This window comes from Saimiri boliviensis, chromosome 16 (genome assembly GCF_048565385.1).
Source record: "Saimiri boliviensis isolate mSaiBol1 chromosome 16, mSaiBol1.pri, whole genome shotgun sequence".
Taxonomy (NCBI): domain Eukaryota; kingdom Metazoa; phylum Chordata; class Mammalia; order Primates; family Cebidae; genus Saimiri; species Saimiri boliviensis.
Window position 1 is genome coordinate 58,569,504 of NC_133464.1, and position 21,702 is coordinate 58,591,205.

The following is a 21,702-nucleotide window of genomic DNA, read 5'->3' on the forward strand; positions in this document are numbered from 1 at the left end:
GGTTAAGTGAGTAAAACCTGCATGTAATGCAGTTGGGGGTGTAAGAAACAGGGAGGAGGTGACTTCCTACAAAATTAGATAATGCCATTTTACTGAGCTAGGGAGTATTGGAAGAGGACCATTTTGGGTATAGGGAAATCAGAAGTTCAATTTTGAACATGTTTAGTTTGACATAATTTTGAGCCATTCAAGAGGGTGTTCACTAGGCAGAAATTTGGCGTTCAGAAGAGAGAGTCTCAACATAAATGGTTTTTATTATTATTATTTGATTATTGATAGAAATTGGAGCTGTGAGTAGGAGGGCTGAGGATTGAGACAATACATTGGCCAAGACCTAAGACTGATTCTTGAGGATCTGCATCACTTACTAGTTAGGTATTGGAGGTTGTGTCTGGGTTAGGGGTGACGATGGAAGGCAGGAGCAGCCAGGGAGAAAGAAAACCATGAAGATATTCAGCATGAGAGCCAAAGGAAGATTTCTTTCAAAAGACTGGGAAGTAGTTTTGAATGCTGCTTGGAAGCCAGATTTGAAAATCTGCAATAGATTTAATGACTCAAGGAGAGATCTGCTTTGTAACAAATCAACCCAAAAGGCAGTGACTTAAAACAATAATTTATTATTATTATTATTTTATTTTTTTTTTTTTTTTGAGACGGAGTTTCGCTCTCATTACCCAGGCTGGAGTGCAATGGCCCGATCTCAGCTCACCGCAACCTCCGACTCTTGGGTTCAGGCAGTTCTGCTGCCTCAGCCTCCCGAGTAGCTGGGATTACAGGCACGCGCCACCATGCCCAGCTAATTTTTGTATTTTTAGTAGAGACGGGGTTTCACCATGTTGACCGGGATGGTCTCGATCTCTTGACCTCGTGATCCACCCGCCTCGGCCTCCCAAAGTGCTGGGATTACAGGCTTGAGCCACCGCGCCGCCCAGCCTAATTTATTATTTCTTAAGAATTTGTGAGTTGATTACATAAGCCCCAGGGTTATCCAGAGCTGGAACCTATAAGATGGTCTTATTTATATACCTGGGGCTTTGGTGCTACCTGTTTTCTGGGGGACCTTGCTTCTCATCCCTGTGGATTCTGTCTTCAACATTCAGTAGCATAGTTCAAGCTTTGTTACATGGTAGCCAGCTTCTGTGGAAGTGAAAATAAAGCTGCTAGGCCTAGTAAGACTTAAACTGAATACTTCCGAGTGCCTCGGAGTACTGTGTCATCTACCAGAGTACAAAACAGAAACAAAACCCATTGATGATTTATTGTGAGAGTTGTTTGTGAAAAAAATTAACAGTAAGGAAATCCAATAATTGATAGGCTAAGTATAACTGCAAAAGATAAATTGAGTGAGAGGACTGAGGAATGAAGACAAATTCCTAATCATTCCTCCACATTTTCTTTAAACTTGACCTCAACTGGGCTGCTGATTTCCTGAACGCTTCCTCTTTCTTTCCTTATGTACTCCTTTTCCCTGAATGAGTTTCTTAAATATCTTTAATTTCTCTCTTCCTTTGCATTTTATTCTCCACCAGTTCTGAAGTTTAATTTAGTTTGCATCCCAGTATTTATTATTATTTATTGTCTCCTATGTGTTGATCATGATCTTCACTCTACATTGCTCCCTAACCTGCATGAGGTTCTGGATTCTCAGTAAATTTATTATTTTTCACAGTTGCTCAGATGCTACTTCCTCTGAGAAGTCTTCCCTGGTTTATCCCCTAATCATTTATTCTTCTGTACCATTTTTATCGTTGTACATATTATAACACATTATGATTGTTTACTTACATGTTCTTGAAGGTAGAAAATTACAATGTCTAATGTGTTGCCTTTCATTAAATAGCTCCTGAGTTATAGCTTGATTTCTGATTCCTATTCTTACTTTTTTAAAAAAGGCCCCACATGTTAACAATAAAATGTGTATATTCATGATGACCTAATTATTTCTTTGATACTGTGCTGAGTTCATTGGTACCAGGCCAGTGCAGTAAACTATAAAGAAAAGTTATAATTTGGTTTATGAGGTTAAAAATTACAAGAAATAATATATGGGCAAGTTTTTTATATCTCTTAATAAAGTAAGAATGAACATACGAGGTTTTGTTTCATGTGGGCTTCAGTGGAAGTATGTACATATGTAAATTCTAAGTATGCATGTTATGCACTGAGCTGGATGGAGTGTTTGTTATGGTGCCAGCATATGGAATATTTGTTTTTCTACCCCTTATTCAAGGTGTCAGTTGGGCTTTGGAGCTCATGTGTTTGTATGCTCTGTGTATGGGCACATACAAGGGCCAAGAGATGTACTGGTTACACACAGGGGGAAAGAATTATACTTGAAGTTCTTGGAGATAAGACTGCCTGGTTCTGTGACTCATGACTTACATTAGCATGGAAACTTTGTATCTGTGTGCTTGTATATGTGTGTTGGGGTAGAGGGAATACAGTTTTTTTTTTTTAGTTTTTGTTTGTTTGTTTTGAGATGGAGTCTTCCTGTGTCACTAAGGCAGGAGTACAGTGCTATCATGACTCACTGCAACCTCAACCTCCTGGGCTCAAGCTTTCCCCTCGCTGCAGTCTCCCAAGTAACTGGGACTACAGGTGTGTATCATCATGCCTGGCTTGTGTGTTTGTGGTTGTAGAGATAGGATCTCATTATGTTGCCCAGGCTGGTTTGGAACTCCTGGACTCACACAATCCTCCCTGCCTCAGTCTCCCAAAGTGCTGGGATGATAGGTGTGAACCATCACATCTGGCCAGGAGCACAATTCTTATTGGCAGGACACTGAGAGGTGCTTATGATCTGATTATAACTCTAGCTTTACATCTCTTTTGCTTTGCTTAGACTGTGTGAGTGGAACCTCATTTATTATTTCATATGACAAATACTGTGGGGAAAACAAAAGAATCAGATCCTCCTCCTTTCCCTCTTCCAAACTGTTAGGATAGGCTGCAAAGTAAATAGGTCATTAAAACTTAAGTGGAAAGCATGATTACGAGAGTACGTATAATTTGATTTACTTTGGTGAAAGAACCAGTTGGCAGAACCTCCAAATTCAAGGGGAAATCTTAAGTGTTGATACAGATCAGCCCTGACTTATGGTGGGCTCTGGTTTGATGCTCATCCACCCAGTTAGGTTGTATGCTAGGAGGCATCTTTTTAGATTCTGGAATTGAAGATGGTTTAAAACTAAACTTCTTGGCTGCTGCGGTGGCTCACGCCTATGATCCCAGCACTTTGGGAGGCCGAGGTGGATATATCACGAGGTCAAGAGATCGAGACCATCCTGACCAACATGGTGAATCCCCTTCTCTACTAAAAAAATACAAAAAATTAGCTGGGCGTGGTGGTGTGCGCCTGAAGTCCCAGCTACTTGGGAGGCTGAGGCAGGAGAATTGCTTGAACCTGGGAGGCAGAGGTTGAGCCGAGATCGTGCCACTGCACTCCAGCCTGGTGACAGAGTGAGATTCCATCTCTAAATAAATAAATAAATGAACTTCTTTTATCTTTTTTTTTATTGTTTGTTGATTTCTATTTTTACATTCTACAATTTAAAAAATAAGTAATAACATATGAGAATTTTGGTTATCTGAGGCTTTACAATAGCTTTCCTTATAGTGAGCTAGCTAAAATGTAATCTCAAATCTTGTTTATTTATTTGTCATAATTTATCTACATTAAATCCTGAAATAGTGCTATACCTATGGTAGGTGGTCCATGAATAACTAAACAATTAAAATTTAAGTTGTGAGCTTTAGTCTAAGTTTAGCAAAGTCACAAATAATTAGGGTCTGTATTATAATCAAATATAAAATAGAGGAAATTGTACTTTTATAAGTACATAAAATTTGAGCATGCCTGATAACTGTCACCTACATAATCTGCTGTTTGTTTTTCAGAGCAATGGAGGTTTTAGTCCTTTTCTTTTGGTAAGAAGTTGAGGAAGGACTCAAAGGTGAAGCAGCAGTAAGGTCTCTAAGGGAAGCAAAGAAAAATAGGACAGTCTTCCCAAATTTAAATTAAAGTTGCATTTCCTTTTCTGTTGGCTACCAAGATGATGACATAAGATATTTGGGTTGGTGATATTATTAAAATTAATCATTTAAAATAAATAGCAGTATGGAAAACCTCACTTGTATTCAAGTAAGAAATAAACTGAATATAAAGAATAATTTTCTTTGCTTATTAGTCCATTATACTGAAGCTTTGCCCAGTATGATTTTATAAAAATTCTAATATCATGGTTATGGGAAAATTACTATATTATTGAAACACACATGGTTTATCCAATTTTTAAAATTTGTAGTCCTTCCTTCCTAGATGTTCTAGACTTGATTAAATAGCATGGGTTACTTGAGTGTGTTCTCCAAACAGATGTCTCCTAACATATAATCTTGTATTATAGTTCATCTCTAAAATAGTATCTACCCCATTTACTTGTTATAAGTAATGTATGTAAAGCTCATGGAATGGTGCTTGGCACATATTAAGTGTTCGGAATATGCTAGCTATTGTTGTCTATTGTTATTTCCCCTGTTTCAAGAAATGGAAGGGAAAAGCAAGAGTCAGAAAAATATTGCCACTCCTTTGTATCAAGAGTAACTGGGGGAAAAGCATAGGACTGTGCATTATAAAAACAACCTACAGTGTTTATAAGATGTATTAGTTAGGGACTTGAAATCACTAGATTGATAAAGAAATCAATTAAAAATTTTTTCTAAAAGTGGTTATTTATTATTTTTATAATAAAGGTTTTCTTTTTTCATTGAGTAAAATTTTTTAATAACAATTCAACATTTGACTTCCTTTAAAAAACGCAGATTATATTTCCACTCCTGATTAGGCAGTATAATACAGTGTTTAAGAGCCAGACTTACCTGGTTTTGTATTCTGTCTCCTCACCACTTACTGTGTCCCTTCTAACAAGCCCTGAAGCTGTTTATCATTCCTAAGTGAGGATTATAATAGTGCCTATCTCATTTATTTTGTGAGTTAAATGAATATATATCTATATAAAGAATTTAGAATAACTTGTGGCATCTGATAGTAACCACCATAAAAGTATTATTGTTATTAATGGCTAGTTTTTTTTAAAGCATCATTAATTCAGACAGTTCCATTTGAATACTCATACTAGAGTTTATTGGGATTAAGTTTCGGAAAATAGCTCTTATAAAACTCTTATCCCATCTAGTGTTCAGAAATAAAAATCCTAGTAAGTATCTTGTTAGCTAGCACTGTGATTCTCAGTTTTGTTCTTTCTGTGTGTTGGCTTCTCTTTAAATACATTTCTGAGACAGATTCCTTCAAGAACATGATCCTCTCTTGAGAACTCTTAACAATACTGGGTGTAGTATTTTGTTCCTTATCTTTAAATACTCAAAGCCTAAATATGGCTAATATTTGGTAGGTACATAAACAAATGATGAGTGAATCCATATATGGTTTTCAGGAAGTAGTCTGCCTTCTTGCAATATATTTTAATGGCTGATCAAGAAGAACTGTTTGTTAGGGTCCTTATGAAAGTCTGAGCTTTGGAGTTAGTAACTACTGTATTTAATCTTTCTCTTGTTGAGTTGAGGCATATATGAAGTTTTCTTGTCTTTGGTTTTGTATAAAATAATGACATTATTATAAAAGAGGTATAGATAACTACTTGAATGAATAATTTACTGGCTTTTGACAATATTTTCATATTAGTATGTTTTAGTACTTTGGATAAGAATAAGGAATAGAAAAGTTTCTGCCGGCCGGGTGCAGTGGCTCATGCCTGTAATCCCAGCACTTTGGGAGGCCGAAGCGGGTGGATTACCTGAGGTCAGGAGTTCAAGAACAGCCTGACCAACATGCTGAAACCCCATTTGTACTAAAAATACAAAAAATTAGCTGGGTGTGGTGGCAGGTGCCTGTAATCCCAGCTACTCAGGAGGCTGAGGCAGGAGAATCAGTTGAATCCAGGAGTCAGAGGTTACAGTGAGCTGAGATCACACCACTGCATTCCAGCCGGGGCGCAACAGAGCAAGACTCCATCTCAAATAATAGTAAATAATAAAAGTTTCTGCCATGTTTGCTTTGTTTTGGATTTTTAAGAATGCAATAAATGAAACAGAACATTGCAGATGGTAGTGTATAGTCTCCCTTGTTCACCTACTCAGTGTCTTTTTCCTCCCTCTTTCCCTTCCCATAATCAACAATTGTGAATTTGATTTATAGTCATTTAGTCCACATTTTCTTATTTTTACTACATGAGCCTGGAAACATTACATTAGCATGTAATATATAAAACCATTCTAAACATTGTTTACTTTAACTGTGTAGAGATGCTATTCTGTGCATCATTTGCATCTTGCCTTTTTTTTCTTCCATGTAATATAGTTTTTGACACAGAAATAAACTCAGGTTTATAGTCACCCAGTATAAGAGGTGACATTCTAGTGCAGCATAGAAAGGATGGCCTATGTCAACTGGATATATCCATTTGGGGGAAAAAAAAATGTGTCTTTGTCCCTATTTTGGACCATACTCCAAACTCAATTTCAGATGTATTTCAGGTTTGATTTTAAGTGGGAAAATAATAAGCTTTTAGAAGCAAAAATGGGAGGCCGGGCATGGCGGTGGCTCATGCATGTAATCCCAGCACTTTGGAAGGCCAAGGCAGGTGGATCATGAGATCAGGAGTGTGAGACCATCCTGGCCAACATGGTGAAACCCCTTTTCTAGTAAAATACAAAAGATTCTCCAAGCATGATGGTGCACACCTGTAGTCCCAGTTACTCAGGAGGCTGAAGCAGGAGAATCACTTGAATCTGGGAGGCAGAGGTTGCAGTGAGCTGAGATTGTGCTACTGCACTCTAGCCTGGTGACAGAGCAAGACTCCGTTTCAAAAAAAAAAAAGAAGAAGAAGAAAACATGGGAGAACATGTTCATTATCTTTGAGGAGACAAAAAGTACTACCTGTGAAAGGAAAAATATAAGATAAATTCTGTTTATCCAAAGATGCTACTGAAATAATGGAAGAGGTATAACAGAGTAGGAGAAGATAGTTGCAATACTATAATATATCCAATAAAGCAGTGATGCCCAACCTTTTTGGCACCAAGGACTAGTTTATGGAAGAGGATTTCTCTGTGAACATGGGTGGCTGTGGTTTTGGAATGAAACTAACTGTTCCACCTCAGATTATCCGTCCCCCCATGCCCTTTCTCTTTCTCTCTCTCACACACACACCCACCCCCACCCCAAAGTGGCTAACATGAAAAAGACAGCCAAAACTAAGTGCTGATGAAGGAGATATAGAGCAGCTGGTTCTCTCATAGACTGCTGTGGGAATATAAATCGCAATAACCACTTTGGAAAACTGTGGCAGTATCTGATGAAAGTAAACATACGCAGCAATGCTACAACCAAGTATGTACTCAATAGAATGCATACATATATTTTCCACAAAGACATATACATAGTTACACTATTCATAATATATCCAAACAATTCAAAAGGATAAATTATGGAGTTTGAGACCAGCCTGATGAGATTCCTTTTCTACAAAATATTAAAAAGTGAGCTGAGTGTGGTGGCATGTGCCTGTAGTCCTATCTATTTGGGTGGCTGAGGCAGGAAGATCTCTTGAGTCTAGGAGTTTGAGGGTGCAGTGAACTATGACCATGTGACCTCATTCCAGCCTCGGTGACAGAACATGACCTTGTCTCTAATAAATAAAAATAAATTATGGTTCACAGATAAACACTTTGGCAGTAGGAATGAACGATCTACCCTTCTGTGTAGTAGTATAGGTGACTCTCACCTTTACAACAGTGAAAGAAGCCATAAACCAAAGAGACAATACTCCATTTATATAAAGTTCAAAATCAATAAGGCATTCAACTTGTGAAAATTTGTTAAGCTGTGCATTCCGGATATATGTTCTTATATGTGTATATGACCCAAAAAGACATTGTCTTGAGATCTGTCCATGTTGGATGTTAGAGTTCTAGTTTATTCATTTCAAATGTGGTATGTGAACAGACTGCAGTTTATTTATTGATTCCCTATTGAACTTCTAAATTTTTTCCAGTTTTCCTCTGTTTCAAATAATGCTGTAGTCAGTTTTTATTTTTATTTTATTTTTAGACATCTATTTTTTTTTTTTTTTTTGAGACGGAGTTTCGCTCTTGTTACCCAGGCTGGAGTGCAATGGCGCAATCTCGGCTCATCGCAACCTCCGCCTCTTGGGTTCAGGCAATTCTCCTGCCTCAGCCTCCTGAGTAGCTGGGATTACAGGCACGTGTCACCATGCCCAGCTAATTTTTTTTGTATTTTTAGTGGAGATGGGGTTTCACCATGTTGACCAGGATGGTCTCGATCTCTTGACCTCGTGATCCACCCGCCTCGGCCTCCCAAAGTGCTGGGATTACAGGCATGAGCCACTGCGCCCGGCCATAGACATCTTACATAAATATATGAGAGTTCGTCTAGGAGGTGGCATTGTTGGGTTTTAAGGTATGCTCATGTTTAGCTTGATACTATCAAATTGTTCTCCAAATAGTAGTATAATTATAGGCTCACCAGAAGTGTTGGAGAGTTCCTATTGCTTTATATTTTTGTCATCACTTAGTATTGTCAAACTTAAAAAATTTTGGCTAATCTCACTGGGTATGAAATTATATGTCATCAATATTTTAATTCATGTTACCTGTTAGAGTATTTGAACATCTTTCTACATGTTTATAGGATTTCCTTTTAGGTATCTTTATCACCTATTTTTTGCTTTTGGGAATTGTCTATGTTTATTGCACATTTTTCTAATGACTATATTTTTCTTCATTTATGTGCAATTTTTCTTGATTCTCAAAGTCCATATATTCGGGAAGACCTCCCCACCCCCTTTGATTTTTAAGACATTCCTGGAATTTCAACTGTAAACTTAAATTTGGAGTAAGTCATTTCTCCTGAGATTTTTTCCTTCAGATTTTAATCATTTTCCTGTTTCTGTTTGCCTGCCATTGGCCCTTATTTTACTAATTCATTTCAACTGTAATGGATTCCCCCACGCCCCCCCCCCTTTTTTTTTGTTGTTGATTTTGAGAGGTTAATGGTGATTTGAGGAGGGAGAAATGAGAAGCAATAGAAAAATAATAAAAATTTGCCTGAAGTTTATAAAATTGATATAGCTATGTGTAAAATGCTTAGAAAATGCTGTGACCCTTGCTGTTTTTTTAATATATATTTGAAATTCATTCTAGATTTAGCATTGTACAGCCAAAGGCCATTTATTTCATTTATATTGTCTGTGTTGCAGGTGCTCATCAGTACATGATTAGGGGTATGTGTGTGTTCCACACAGTGCCTTTTATCCCCTAGATTCTCAAGACAGTTCCATGTATCCATTATTCTGCAAATCAGCTGCATTAGCAGTTGAAACTTCAGGCAGTATCACTGGTGCTTTGACATTTCTGTGATATTAGAGAGAAAATGACCAAGCACTTGGTTGCTGTTTCCCAAATACAAAGGTGGTTGGTTGGTCTAGGGTAAAAGGAGATGAAGTAAATAGTGCTTGCTTATGTTTTGTCAGGGTGTGGTAATAGCAGTAAGGGCCTGGAGTTCCTGAGCTGTTTACAGTTGTCACAGAGCCTCGGAGGCTGGGAAACCTTCCACCAGAATATCCTGGCCCAGATTTCTTCAGCATTCCTTCTCTGTTGCTTCTGCCTTCTGCCTTCTGCCTTAAGTGCCAGAGAAAGAGCTCATGACTCCTGTCCAAAGTCACAAAATCTTGGCCGATCTTGATGGAGTCTTGCAGCATATTCTCATGGCGTGAATCTTTTTTGAAGAGAGTTTCCAGTATAACATAGCTTCACTAGGAAAACTCTTCTAGAACAGAATTGGATTATTTTTTTAATGGTTTGATGTAAGTCAATGAAGAAACTTGAGCCTATTTTAGTGTAGAATGACTTCAATCCCCATCAAGTTTGGAAATCTCTGTGTGAGATTTACAAAGGCTGTACACAATACAGTTAGGTCTTGCTTTGTGAATAAATCAGTATAAACAATGACAATTAGGAAGTGATCATTTTAAAGTATGTTCTGTATAAAAATATACTCCAGTAGTTGTAGGAAAAAAGCCCTAAAGTGATTCCAGACTTTTTAAAAAAATTTGTAAGTGGTAAAGATTTTTTGCTTTTTAGGTATATATACCTAAATACCATTATCAGACTTAAAATATTAACAGTTACAGTGATATAATTTCAGAATTTCCTGATTGTCTCAAAAATCTTTGTTTTTTTCTCTTTTATAACAGTTGCAACTCCTCAAATTCCCCTCCCTTTGCTTTTTCATGCCACCAATTCATTGGAGAAACCAGGTCATTTGTCCTGTATAATGTCCCACATTCTGGATTTGACTGATTGCTCCCTTGTGTTGGTATTTAACTTGATCTTATATCCTCACTATTCCCTGCTTAACTGGTAGTTAGAACTAAAGGCTTGATTGAATTCAGGTTCAATCTTTTTCTTTTTCTCTTTTTTTGTGTGGTTAAGAATCCTTTATAGTTGATGTTGTGAACTTCTTACTGCGTCATGTCATGAGAAACATAGTGTCTGGTCGTCCTCATTGAGTGATACTGAGATGAATATGTGGATTCTGTTTGTACACTGCTACTCTGTTGTTATAAAAGGCCAGTTATAGTCATTTAAAGCTTCTTAAGATGCTTAAGAATCTCGGAAAAGATTCTAACTTAGCAGAAACATCCATTGTTGATAAAACATGCGACACACACAAAAACCGCCAAACCTCTCTGCATTTACTTAGATGTGGTAAGAATCACTACATTTAAAATGTAATTAGAGTGATAAAATTTACTCTTCTACAAATGCTTTGAGAATGTTTCTTGTATAAAATGAACCATATTTAAAACTATAAAGTGCTGTAAAGATGTTTGAGACTGCTGTAGTGTAATTTAAAAAAAAAAAAAAACACTGACTTTGGACACAGGTGGCCAAATCATTTTTTTCAGGTCTGTTTCTTTTACATTTAGAAAATAATAATAAGGCCATGTATGGTGGCTCTTGCCCGTAATCCCAGTACTTTGGGAGGCCAAGGTCAGTAGATCACCTGAGGTCAGGAGTTTGAGACCAGCCTGGCCAACATGGCAAAACCCTGTCTCTACTAAAAATACAAAAATTAGCTGGGCATGGTGGTATGTGCCTGTAATCCCAGCTACTTGGGAGGCTGAGGCATGAGAATTGTTTGAACTGGCAGGCGGAGGTTGCTATGCGCTGAGATCATGCCACTGCACCCCAGCCTGGGTGACAGACTGAGACTCCATCTCAAAAAAAGAAAATAATAATAACACATCTATCACAGGGTTGTTTTAATGATTAAATGAAGTGATTTATTTGGAATCAGTTCAGCATCCAGTAATTAATTGAGTCTAAATCTGAAATTCATTCCAACAATACAGATTTTTTTCAGTCTACATCTTCAAAGTAAATTTAAGAAAATTAAAGTAACAGTAGCAATGTCTGAGTAAGCTTTCATATTTGAGCTTGCTTTTCAAGTGATAGGAGAGTTGATGCAGTTTTAACATAAGTGTAATTAAAGTAGGCTTTTTGGAAAAAAAAAAAATAGCCTGTGGAATTCTTATTACTGTTTTTCTTCCCCCGCTTTCAGCTCCATTTACCTCTTAATTCTCCTTTGCCTGGAAGTGAATTGACCAAGGAACCTTTTCGTTGGGATCAGAGACTCTTTGCATTAGTGTTGCGGTTGCCTGGCACCATGTCAGTAGAATCAGAACAGTTGACAGGTGTGCCTTTAGATGACTCTGCAATCACACCAATGTGTGAAGTGACAGGCGGTAAGTTTTTTGCTGGCAGTAATTCAGTAACTTTAAAGCAGATTTTATCTGAATGTTTTTAAATGTACATTTCAAAAACTCCATGTTTGTTTTTATTTAACAGGTTAATATTAGGAATTAATAGGCATATGTGGTTTTAATGCCACATTTATTGATAATGGTCTATGATCTTCATTTGAATAGAATGTGGTTACTATTGGATTTGACAAGGAATGGTAATTTTTTTTTTACTTGTATAGAAAATACTAGTTTTTGATGTTGTTAAACCATATTTTCTTATCTACAAAGATTGCCAATGCTTTAGGAATACCATAGCATTATTTTTTGCAAAAAATGTTTCGAGAATCAGCGCTGTATATTTCATCGGATATGCTTAAGTGCAATTTTTCCCAGAGGCAAGTAGATTAATAGGTTAAAGGAAACAGGAAGTGAGGTCTTATCCAGCTTCTCTTTCATTTATACATCAGATTAGATAGATAGGTACTATGCTAAGTGAACATCAAGGGAAATCTTGAAATAGAATATGTAGTCAGCTGAGAACTTATTTGATGTAGAATTGGCTAACAGGTGGATTAATTTTATATAGGTATGTATTGCGTGCTTACTGTGTACCAAGTATTGTTCCATGCTTTTGGCTTTCAGTAGTCAATAAGACAGACATGGCATTTTTGCTTTTATGGAGCATTTCAGTTCTTACCTGAGAATTTTATTAAAATATTTTTAATATCAAATTTTTTATTTGATATTAAAATGTGCAAGTCTAGCATTCCACTATTTTGCTTATGATAAGGGCCCTGTTATATAGTCTTCAGACACAGTTGGTGCTCTGATGAGATTCATCATAGCTAGCTACATAAGAGAAAATATAAGTTCTAATTCATATTTTAGGTGCATTTTTTTCTAAAATTCTGTGAGTTTTGGAATCTGCAAAATTCACAGACAAAAAGTGATTAACTTCACACAGGTGTGTGAAATAAGTTAGAAAACTTATTCACGTCATTAAATGCTTTCATTTTACAGAAATGCTTTTTGTGAACTTCTATAATGCCTTCACAATTTGATTAACAAAGGGTAAAAAAGGGATGTATGTACATTTTGTAGGGACAACCTGTCATCTAAATTTGAAAATTAACTAGTAACAATTCTCTTTATATAGATAATATTTTTCAGTGACAGTCCTGTTTTTTTCTGTGGGAGGGCGCACATTTATATTCATGAAATTTTAGTTTCCAGCTTTGAACTGGCCCCCTTGTTTAAAATTCTGATTTTTTTTTTTTATTTTAAACTCTGGGGATTTTACTTAACAGATTCTGAAAGGCTTGCAGGCTGTAACGTTTTTACATTGGAAATTCCTTGCTATGAATTACTTAGTTTGAACTTAGAATTATGATGACTTGGAACTTAGTTGTTCTATAACTTTCATCTCTAGGATCAGGAATATTCAGAGTTTGAAGTGAAGTGAGTGGTATAATCAAAGAGTCTGAAAAGAACCTTGAGACATCATGTAGCAGTTAATATCCTTGCCAGTAACATACTTAAAAAGACAGGCAGAGCACGGTGGCTCACGCCTGTAATCCCAACACTTTGGGAGGCCGAGGTAGGCAGATCACGAGGCCAGGAGTTCAAGACCAGCCTGGCCTGATCAACGTGGTTAAACCCTGTCTCTACTAAAAAAAATAAATACAAAAATTATCTGGGTATGGTAGTGCATGCCTGTAATCCCAGCTACTTGGGAGGCTGAGGCAGGAGAATCGCTTGAACCAGAGAGTCAGAGGTTGCAGTGAACAAGATGGTGCCATTGCACTCCAGCCTGAGACAGAGCAAGACTCTGTCTCAAAAAAAAAAAAAAAAGGGCAATGCACTAAAGTTACTTTGTTTATTCTTTGAAAGGAACATCTCCAGAGGAGAAGTTCCAAAGTCATCCTTGGTAGTACCTTTCAATGATACAGAAATCTTAGTCAAGAAATGAGGAAGACATCCCTAAATATACATTCTAAATCCTTACTGATGTGATAGTTTCTTTGCCCCTTTTCATGCTCTTACTAGCAGCAAGGGTAAGCTGCTCAAATGTCACTCAACTTTTCATATTTCTGAATGTGTGTTCTTTCTTAAGAAATGTTCATGAAAGAAAATTTTGGGGAACATTAGAAAAGTAGAAAAAGGTAATGCCACTGATACTGAAAAGTAGAAAGAACAAAAAAGATAATACCCACTGATGATTACATATCCAAATATGTAATTATTGTACATTTTTAAAACTTAGTGTTAACAATAATTGTTTATGTGTGTACTTGTGAACATTTTTCCCATTATAGAGTAATTCATGTTCACTAAGGAAATATTGGAATAAATTCACCTATATTGCCAAAATAATAATATATTTCTTTTTATGTATTTTTTAATTGCATAATTGTAGTCATTGTAAGCATCTTCTCTATGCCAAATAACTGTTCCAGGTGTTGGGAGTACAGCAGGAACAATAGAAAGCTTGCATCTTAGTACTGAGTGATAGATAATCATGTAAAATAAATAAAAGATATTTTATAGTAGTACTACCTACTACTATTGTAGTAGACAGTAGAGTGCTACCTACTATGAAGACAAACTAGAGTAAGGGAATAGAGACTAACTTGAGGCAGAGAAAGTACCTAAGTTTTCTTCTGAGGAGGGTAACATTTCAGCAGAGACCTGAATAATGGAGGTAATTAACACGAATATCTAGGCAGAGGAAATGACAAGGGAAGGGACATGGTCTTTATGTATTTGGAAGCAACGGGAAGGCTGGCATGGCTGGAGCTTGCATAGGGAGGAACAGAGTAATAGCTAAGTTTAGAGAGGTAGACAGGGGCCAAATATTGAATGGCTCTTTAGGCTACAATAAATATTTTTTTATTTTCCAAGTATGATAGCAAACCTTTTTGAAGGCTTTTTATAGGAGGTGACCTCTGATTTCTATTTGTGAAATACCGCTTCAGCTGTTAGATGAGAATATAGAGTAGCAAGAATAAAAGCAGGAAGACTAGTAAGAGATATTAGTAGTACTTTGTTCTAGAATGCTAGCTTTGGAGGTGGTGAGAGGTGGCCTAATGCAAAAGAGAACGAGGGATGAGGACAATAAGGGAAGAAGCAATCCAGGGTATTTCCCAGTGATTCAGTTGTCTGAACCACTAAAGATAAATGGCTGTGCCAAGGACTGAGGTGGTACACTGGGAAAAGGTTTAGGGGAGGTTCAAGGATGATAGCAAATTTTGAAATGTGTAATAGACATGTTGTTGAATATATCAAGAATTTTAAAAGTATTTCACAAAAATTAGATATTTCTAGATTAAATACATTTAATTTCCATAGCCTCTATAAGGACTATTAATCAACTTAGAAATGTTCATTTCCCTCTTCTCTATTTGACTAAGATGCTAATACTGCCTTTGGACTCACTGTATTTTGTTTGACTTTTTTGTGGACTCTACATAACCCAAAGTTAGACGGCTTCTTAACTTGAAGGTGTGTGCTAATAGACTTTTTTCACAAGTATAATTAGTGATCCTAGAAAGTTTATGTGTTAGCACAGAGTGTTGTATATTTCAAGGAGTGAGTTTTGACATAGACAACAAGTACACATAAGGAACATTACGTAGGACATAGGCTCACTTTGTAAAGAAAACAAAATTTGCCATTTCTCTTTACTTTTAAAATAATTAATAGATTTTTATTTGCCAAATCACTTATTTTATTCTTTTTCTCTAATTTTTGTAAAATTTACTGATTAGTAATTTTATTTCATATGAAGATTGTAATTGATTTGTCTGTATTCTCCTAATAATTGATGACACAATTTAGGAGAGCAGAGGTAACTGTCCTAGTTTATGTACTATAAAATTTTTGCTTTTTAATGACCTCTTAGAAATATGCTTAAATTTCATGAAATAAGATACTCAACTTTTATGTAAACTTCTAATATTTTGCATGTAAAGATGGTCAGCCTTTTTATGGATTGCTTTTTGTGTGTACTTAAATTGACTTAGGAACAAATTTAAATTTACCAATTCTTTCAAATAAGCACGAACTTCATATAGATGTTCTACTTTAAGTACCGATTTCAACAGAGGATTTCCAGGGGACAAAGGATATCCACAATAGTTTCTGATACCCTGTAAGGGTTTGAATTGTAGCTGTACCACTATACTAACCTGAAAAAGTTAGCGTCTCTGTGCCTTAGTTTTCTCATTTGTAAAATGGGGAAAATAACCCATGCAATTGTTGCTACGGTTAAAGAAATTAATATCATAAAATGATTGAAAGAGTGCTAGGCACATAGGTACTCAGTAATTGGTATATATTGTTAAGGTTATAATCATCATTATTTTGTACAGTTAACTTGTTTGTTAAATGATACTTGTTTTTGTAAGTAAGGCTGACTTTGAAGATTTGAATCACCATTATCCATAATGTTCTCTTTTCTGAGTAGCCGTAAACAAATTACTTTAAGTTGTTATGAGTAATTTGATGTGTCAAAGGTAATAATGTAGCTTGTGTTCTGAAATAATTGGTTGAATGTGTAGAAGAGTAGGGCTTCATATTGAGCTTACTACATTGCAAAATATTTGGCCGAAGATTGAGGTTTAGCTATCAAGGTTTTTAGTGTTGGTCTGGATCAGAACTGTATAATAGAACTCTGATTCAAGTTTCATCTGTAATTAAAAATTTCATAATAGCCACTTTAAAAATTAGAAATAGATGAAATTCTAATAATATATTTTATTTAAATCAATATATCCAAAATACTTCAATGTGAAATTGATATTTTAAACTTACTGAGATGTTTTACATTTTTTTCATGCTAAGTCAACAAAATCATGTGTATATTTTACACTTATTATACATTTCAATTCAGACTAGCCATATTTCAGGTTCTCAATAGCTATATATGTCTAGTATCTAGAGTGTTGTATAGCAAAGGTCTAGATATTTTTGGTGAAAATTTCTTTTTAAAAGATCTTTTCGCTGATACCTTTTTAAGAAAATCACTAGTATTTAATGCTTCTGAACCAAAAATATCATAGGAAAAAACATACGAAAGGGGAATTCACGTAAGACAGGTAATTCCCAAGTATCTAAGCCAAGTGAAATTCAGAAAAGCACATGCTACCCTATCATCTATATGTTAAAATGCAAATATTTAAAATACTTAAAAACTGCCAGTGAACTAGTTAAATAGTTATTACAGATCTACTATGTACATAATAAATCTTAGTGAAATGCTTTTGTTAAGCAGGAATAAGACTTGGGGAAACAGTTATTAGATGTGTGTTTGTATGTGTGTTAAAGATAAATTATATTGCATAACAGTTTGAGATAGGATGTTTTTTATGTATATGTTCTAAAAAATGTAAAATATGCGACTTGTTTTCGTTGTTATTCAGACCAAGAATTTTATGTTCCAAATATTTACAATCAGAAGAAAAAATTTACATACTCTGACAAAATGGGATTGTTAGTTGGTTGGAAATAATGATTTTTGTTCATTCTTTCATAAGATAATTAAATTAGTCAACTTTTACCATTGAACTTTTGTTAATTAGTACTGTCAGAAACTCCACAGTTGTTTTTTTCTTGCTTAAGATAGGAATTCTTGCAACTAACTAGTTTACTGTATTCTTCTTCTTCAATCTCTCAGGCCGTTCATATTCTGTGTGTTCTCCAAGAATGCTTAATCAGTGTCTGGAGTCCTTGGTGCAGAAAGTACAAAGTGGGGTGGTAATAAACTTCGAAAAAGCAGGACCAGATCCTTCCCCTGTAGAAGGTATTGTTGCAGTTTTCTTTTAGACATTCAAAACTTGCTTTATTGTTTATTCAACTAGAACTGAAACTTAATGTGATTTGGCCTTAAGATTGGCAAGGCCAAATTATTAAGACAGAATGGCTATTGGTAAAGAGGAAAGATTAATAAATAGGAAAATCAGGGTAAACTAATCGTGGTCTAGTAGCATCACCTTTTTGTATTAATGATTGTTTATTACCTGAAATTTTAATGAGTCAAAAGCCTTTTGAAGGATTTATAGATAAGCAACTTTATAATTTCTTTGTAGTATTATACAATTGCCCCTCAACATATATATGCTTCTCTATGCCCTTTAATTCCCAAAGTGTTCAACCCTAGATGTTTAACTCCTTAGCTTCTTTTGTACCAGGGATCAAACTGATTGAAACTAAATGGTTTATGTGGGTCAAAAATGAGGAACCAGGCTTTGCCAGTAAGCTTGATTTTTCTAAATCTATCTAAAGTCCCACCTGGCTTTTTCTTGGCTTCTGTAATGACGACTATTTCCAATAGCCAGTGGATATAAGGAATTATAGTAGAACCAATGAATAGCTTATAACTGAGACCCTCTGCATTGTATGTTAGCTATTTCAAGGTTTAGAAAGTCATTTAATGATAATTGACATAGGTGGCCCACTAAAGTGGGTACCAGGGAGAAGAGAAGTATCATAGAGATGAAAGAATGGGGGCACTGAGAGGGTACTATAGGGAAGGAATAGATGATAACAGTAAGTTGTGTCATGTCTGCTTTAACAAAACCAAACTTTAAAAAAAATTAATTTGAATTGTTACAATGTATTTTTAAATCATTTTAATGCTTTGTTTAGAGTTAGGTACTAGTAGATGTTAACTGAATTGTTGAAGATAGTTGCTGGTTGCTAAAGTTATTTTAAATTAAAGGTAGATGCTTTGGTCTAGTCTAGCTTTGCTTATGGGTTTATTTGTTTGTTTCGTTTTGTTTTGTTTTGTTTTGTTTTGGTTTTGGCTTTAGTTAAAATGATTTCTAAGAAATACTCAATTTGCAATACTTACAGTATTTATTGTGTGGTGCCTGGCACTGTTTATGACATTTGGGATATGATGATAAAGGCGGCAAATTGGCTGCTTGCTCTTATCATCTGATGAAGAAAATGTGTCATTCATCAAACAAAATTCACCATAAAGTGTGTTTTATGAGTTCCAATTGGTCAAGCAAAGCATGCTGTGGACCTCCTTTGAACTGGAGAACTCATAGTTGGAATTTGCACTTATTGTCTAATGAATTACAATCCAGTCTAGATGTTAAGCAGTCATAGTCTTCTGCCATTTAAGAAAAATAGGAAAATCTAGAAAAGAACAAATATTAGGACTTTTTTATTAATTTAAGTTATAATGGATATAATTTAACTTTTTATGCTTTTCCTCCCTTTATGATATATGCTTTCTTTGTCTTAATTTCTTTGCTATAGATGGGCAGCCAGATATATCAAGGCCTTTTGGATCTCAGCCTTGGCATAGCTGTCACAAACTCATATATGTCAGACCAAATCCTAAAACTGGGGTTCCTATAGGTCATTGGCCTGTTCCAGAGTCTTTTTGGCCAGATCAAAATTCACCAACACTAGTAAGTACCAGAGAGACTGTAACTATGTAATAGTGACCATTCAGCTGCCTTTCCTGTTAGTTTTAAGTTCTTTTGTCAAAGGTGTGATTTAATTTATGGGGATTAGACAGATGTTCAAAGTGCTATGATACCCTATTACTTGCTTTAATGTACTGTATTGTTTATTATGAAGTAATAGAAAAAAGGCATCTCTTTCCTTTAGAATCTAATACTATGCTCATGTTTTTTATTCTTGGCTTCTGGGTAGAAAATTTCCTCTTTGGACTCTAAACAAGGATTTGTCTCTGGGACACAATTTAGGATTTAAACAAAGGTTTAGAAAATAATTTTGATAGTTTGCCTGCAATCTTTTAGGACTCGCATATTAACTTTTATGGTTTTAGTTATATAGAGTGTTACAGATTGAAGGTTTAAGCTAGAATAGATTTTCTGATTTTGTTTACCTGAATTAGTTTTAGGAACAGTGAGGTTTGCTGAGAAATCATGGTGAATTACCAGTATTCATTATGTAATTTCTTTCTTTTTTTTTTTTTTCTTTTTTTCTTTTGAGATAGAGTTTCACTCTTGTTGCCCAGGCTGGAGTGCCATGGCGTGATCTTGGCTCACCGCAACCACCACCTCCTGGTTTCAGCCAATTCTCCTGTCTCAGCCTCCTGAGTAGCTGGGACTACAGACGCGCCACCATGCCCAGCTAATTTTTTGTATTTTTAGTAGAGACGAGGTTTCACCATGTTGACCAGGATAGTCTTGATCTCTTGACCTCATGATCCACCCGCCTTGGCCTCCCAAAGTGCTGGGATTACAGGCGTGAGCCACCACGCCCGGCCTATGTAATTTCTTAATAGGGTACATTTATACAAATAAATATCCATTTAGTCTTTAGTGTACTCTTTTTTCCAGATTTTTTTCCCCAAGTATCTGTGAGGGCATTAAGAGATATTTTGTGGGAGAGCATGATAGTTGTTCTCCTTGATTTTACCCATAGAAAATAAGAATTGTATTTCAGAGATCATTAAGCAGTCTTTAATAATATTTCATGCAATGAACCCTTTTGAAACCTTTTGTACTTCAAACCTGTATCAGCTCTTCAGGATAATTTTTGAGTCTATAAAGTGATATTTCCTTTATTCATTAGGGATTTAACAAAGTAGTATATGAAATTAAGGTTTTCTAAATTTCACTGAAGTATCTTCTTTATACCTTTTCTTTTTTTCTGATAGAACTGTCAGAGTTTTTAGTCTGGCTTTATAGAGAAACTTTCCATTTCTTTGGTCATTTTACTTTCTCTTCTGGAGCTCTTTCAACTCTTACAGAACAGATACCATATTTGTACGAAATATTGTCATGTTATCTATTTTGTTGTATCTATTTAACATGTGCAGGAGAACATATAGTACCTAAGTCATGATGGAAAGACATCCAAAACCAGTATCACAACCCTTGTCTATTAATGGTTCTCTAGCAGTCTATCACAAATTCTTATAAGCTATAGAGGGTAGGTAGGACCTCAATTGGAGGAGAAAATAGTTTGAGAAAAAAATATGGAAGTAAAAAAGAACAAGGTATGTTTAGAGGAGTAACAAGTAGTCGAGTATGGGTAGATCATAACATGTACATAGGATATTGAGAGTACTGTTAATTAAATTGCTTATGACTTTAAGTGCAAGGTTAAGGAATATTAGCTTTTTAACAGTGGAGTTCAAAGAACAATTAAAGATGTTTTTAACAGACATCTTTAGAAAAATTGATTTGGTGATGGTTATATGCAGTAAAATTAGAAGGGGGAGATGAGTTGAAAGGCAAGTAGATTACCTAGAGGACCCTTGGTTCATGTAAGAGTTTTTAAGTGGTTGAATTATGATGATGGAAGAGAGAATAATAAGAAACAAATAATACTGGAAAGATCTGGCAAACTTTAGTAACTGAAGGATATTAGGGGAAGTGAAATTTTTATAAATTATAATGTTAAAGAAATATTGCTACTGAAGTTAAGTGTAATTTACAAGAGACATGAATTTGAATCACGGCTCTACTAGTTATTAACAGTGCCTTTGGTTCAGTTTCCCATGTGTTAAATGGAGATAATAGCTCCATCTCATAGGTTTGTTTTGGGGATTAAACAAAATCATATATGCAAAATTTTCTTTGCCAAGTTTTAGAGGCTCTTTCTTTCCACTTTCTCTCTTGGATCTCAGTATTTTTATTCACAGAATAAGTGTGTTTCATGGACTGATTGAATAAGCTGTGTGTCAGGTACATGCTAGGCACAGGAGCACACGATGAGTAAAACATAGTGCTTACCCTCTTGAACATTACCCATCTATGGGCAGGTCAGACATGTACACAAAATAGAGTACAGTATGCCAAATGTAGTGGAGGAGTGGAGCAGAGCCAGAGGAGGCAGGACCTGACAGCCTGGTGTGTTTTTGGAGTACAGA

The 21,702-nt window shown here is 35.6% G+C and overlaps 1 protein-coding gene across 3 annotated transcripts in view; it reads left to right on the forward strand.

Moving 5' to 3' along the window:
- The window catches only part of INTS6 (integrator complex subunit 6), a 91,729-nt gene that overhangs the window by 46,534 nt on the left and 23,493 nt on the right, over positions 1-21,702 (forward strand). For 2 of the 3 annotated variants that reach the window (XM_039473270.2, XM_039473271.1), the window contains 3 exons: positions 11,660-11,843; positions 17,518-17,643; positions 19,110-19,264. In XM_039473270.2, the coding sequence (XP_039329204.1) occupies positions 11,660-11,843; positions 17,518-17,643; positions 19,110-19,264 (465 nt within the window). The remainder of the gene's footprint in view (positions 1-11,659; positions 11,844-17,517; positions 17,644-19,109; positions 19,265-21,702) is intronic. The other variant, XM_074387662.1, reaches the window with a different exon arrangement.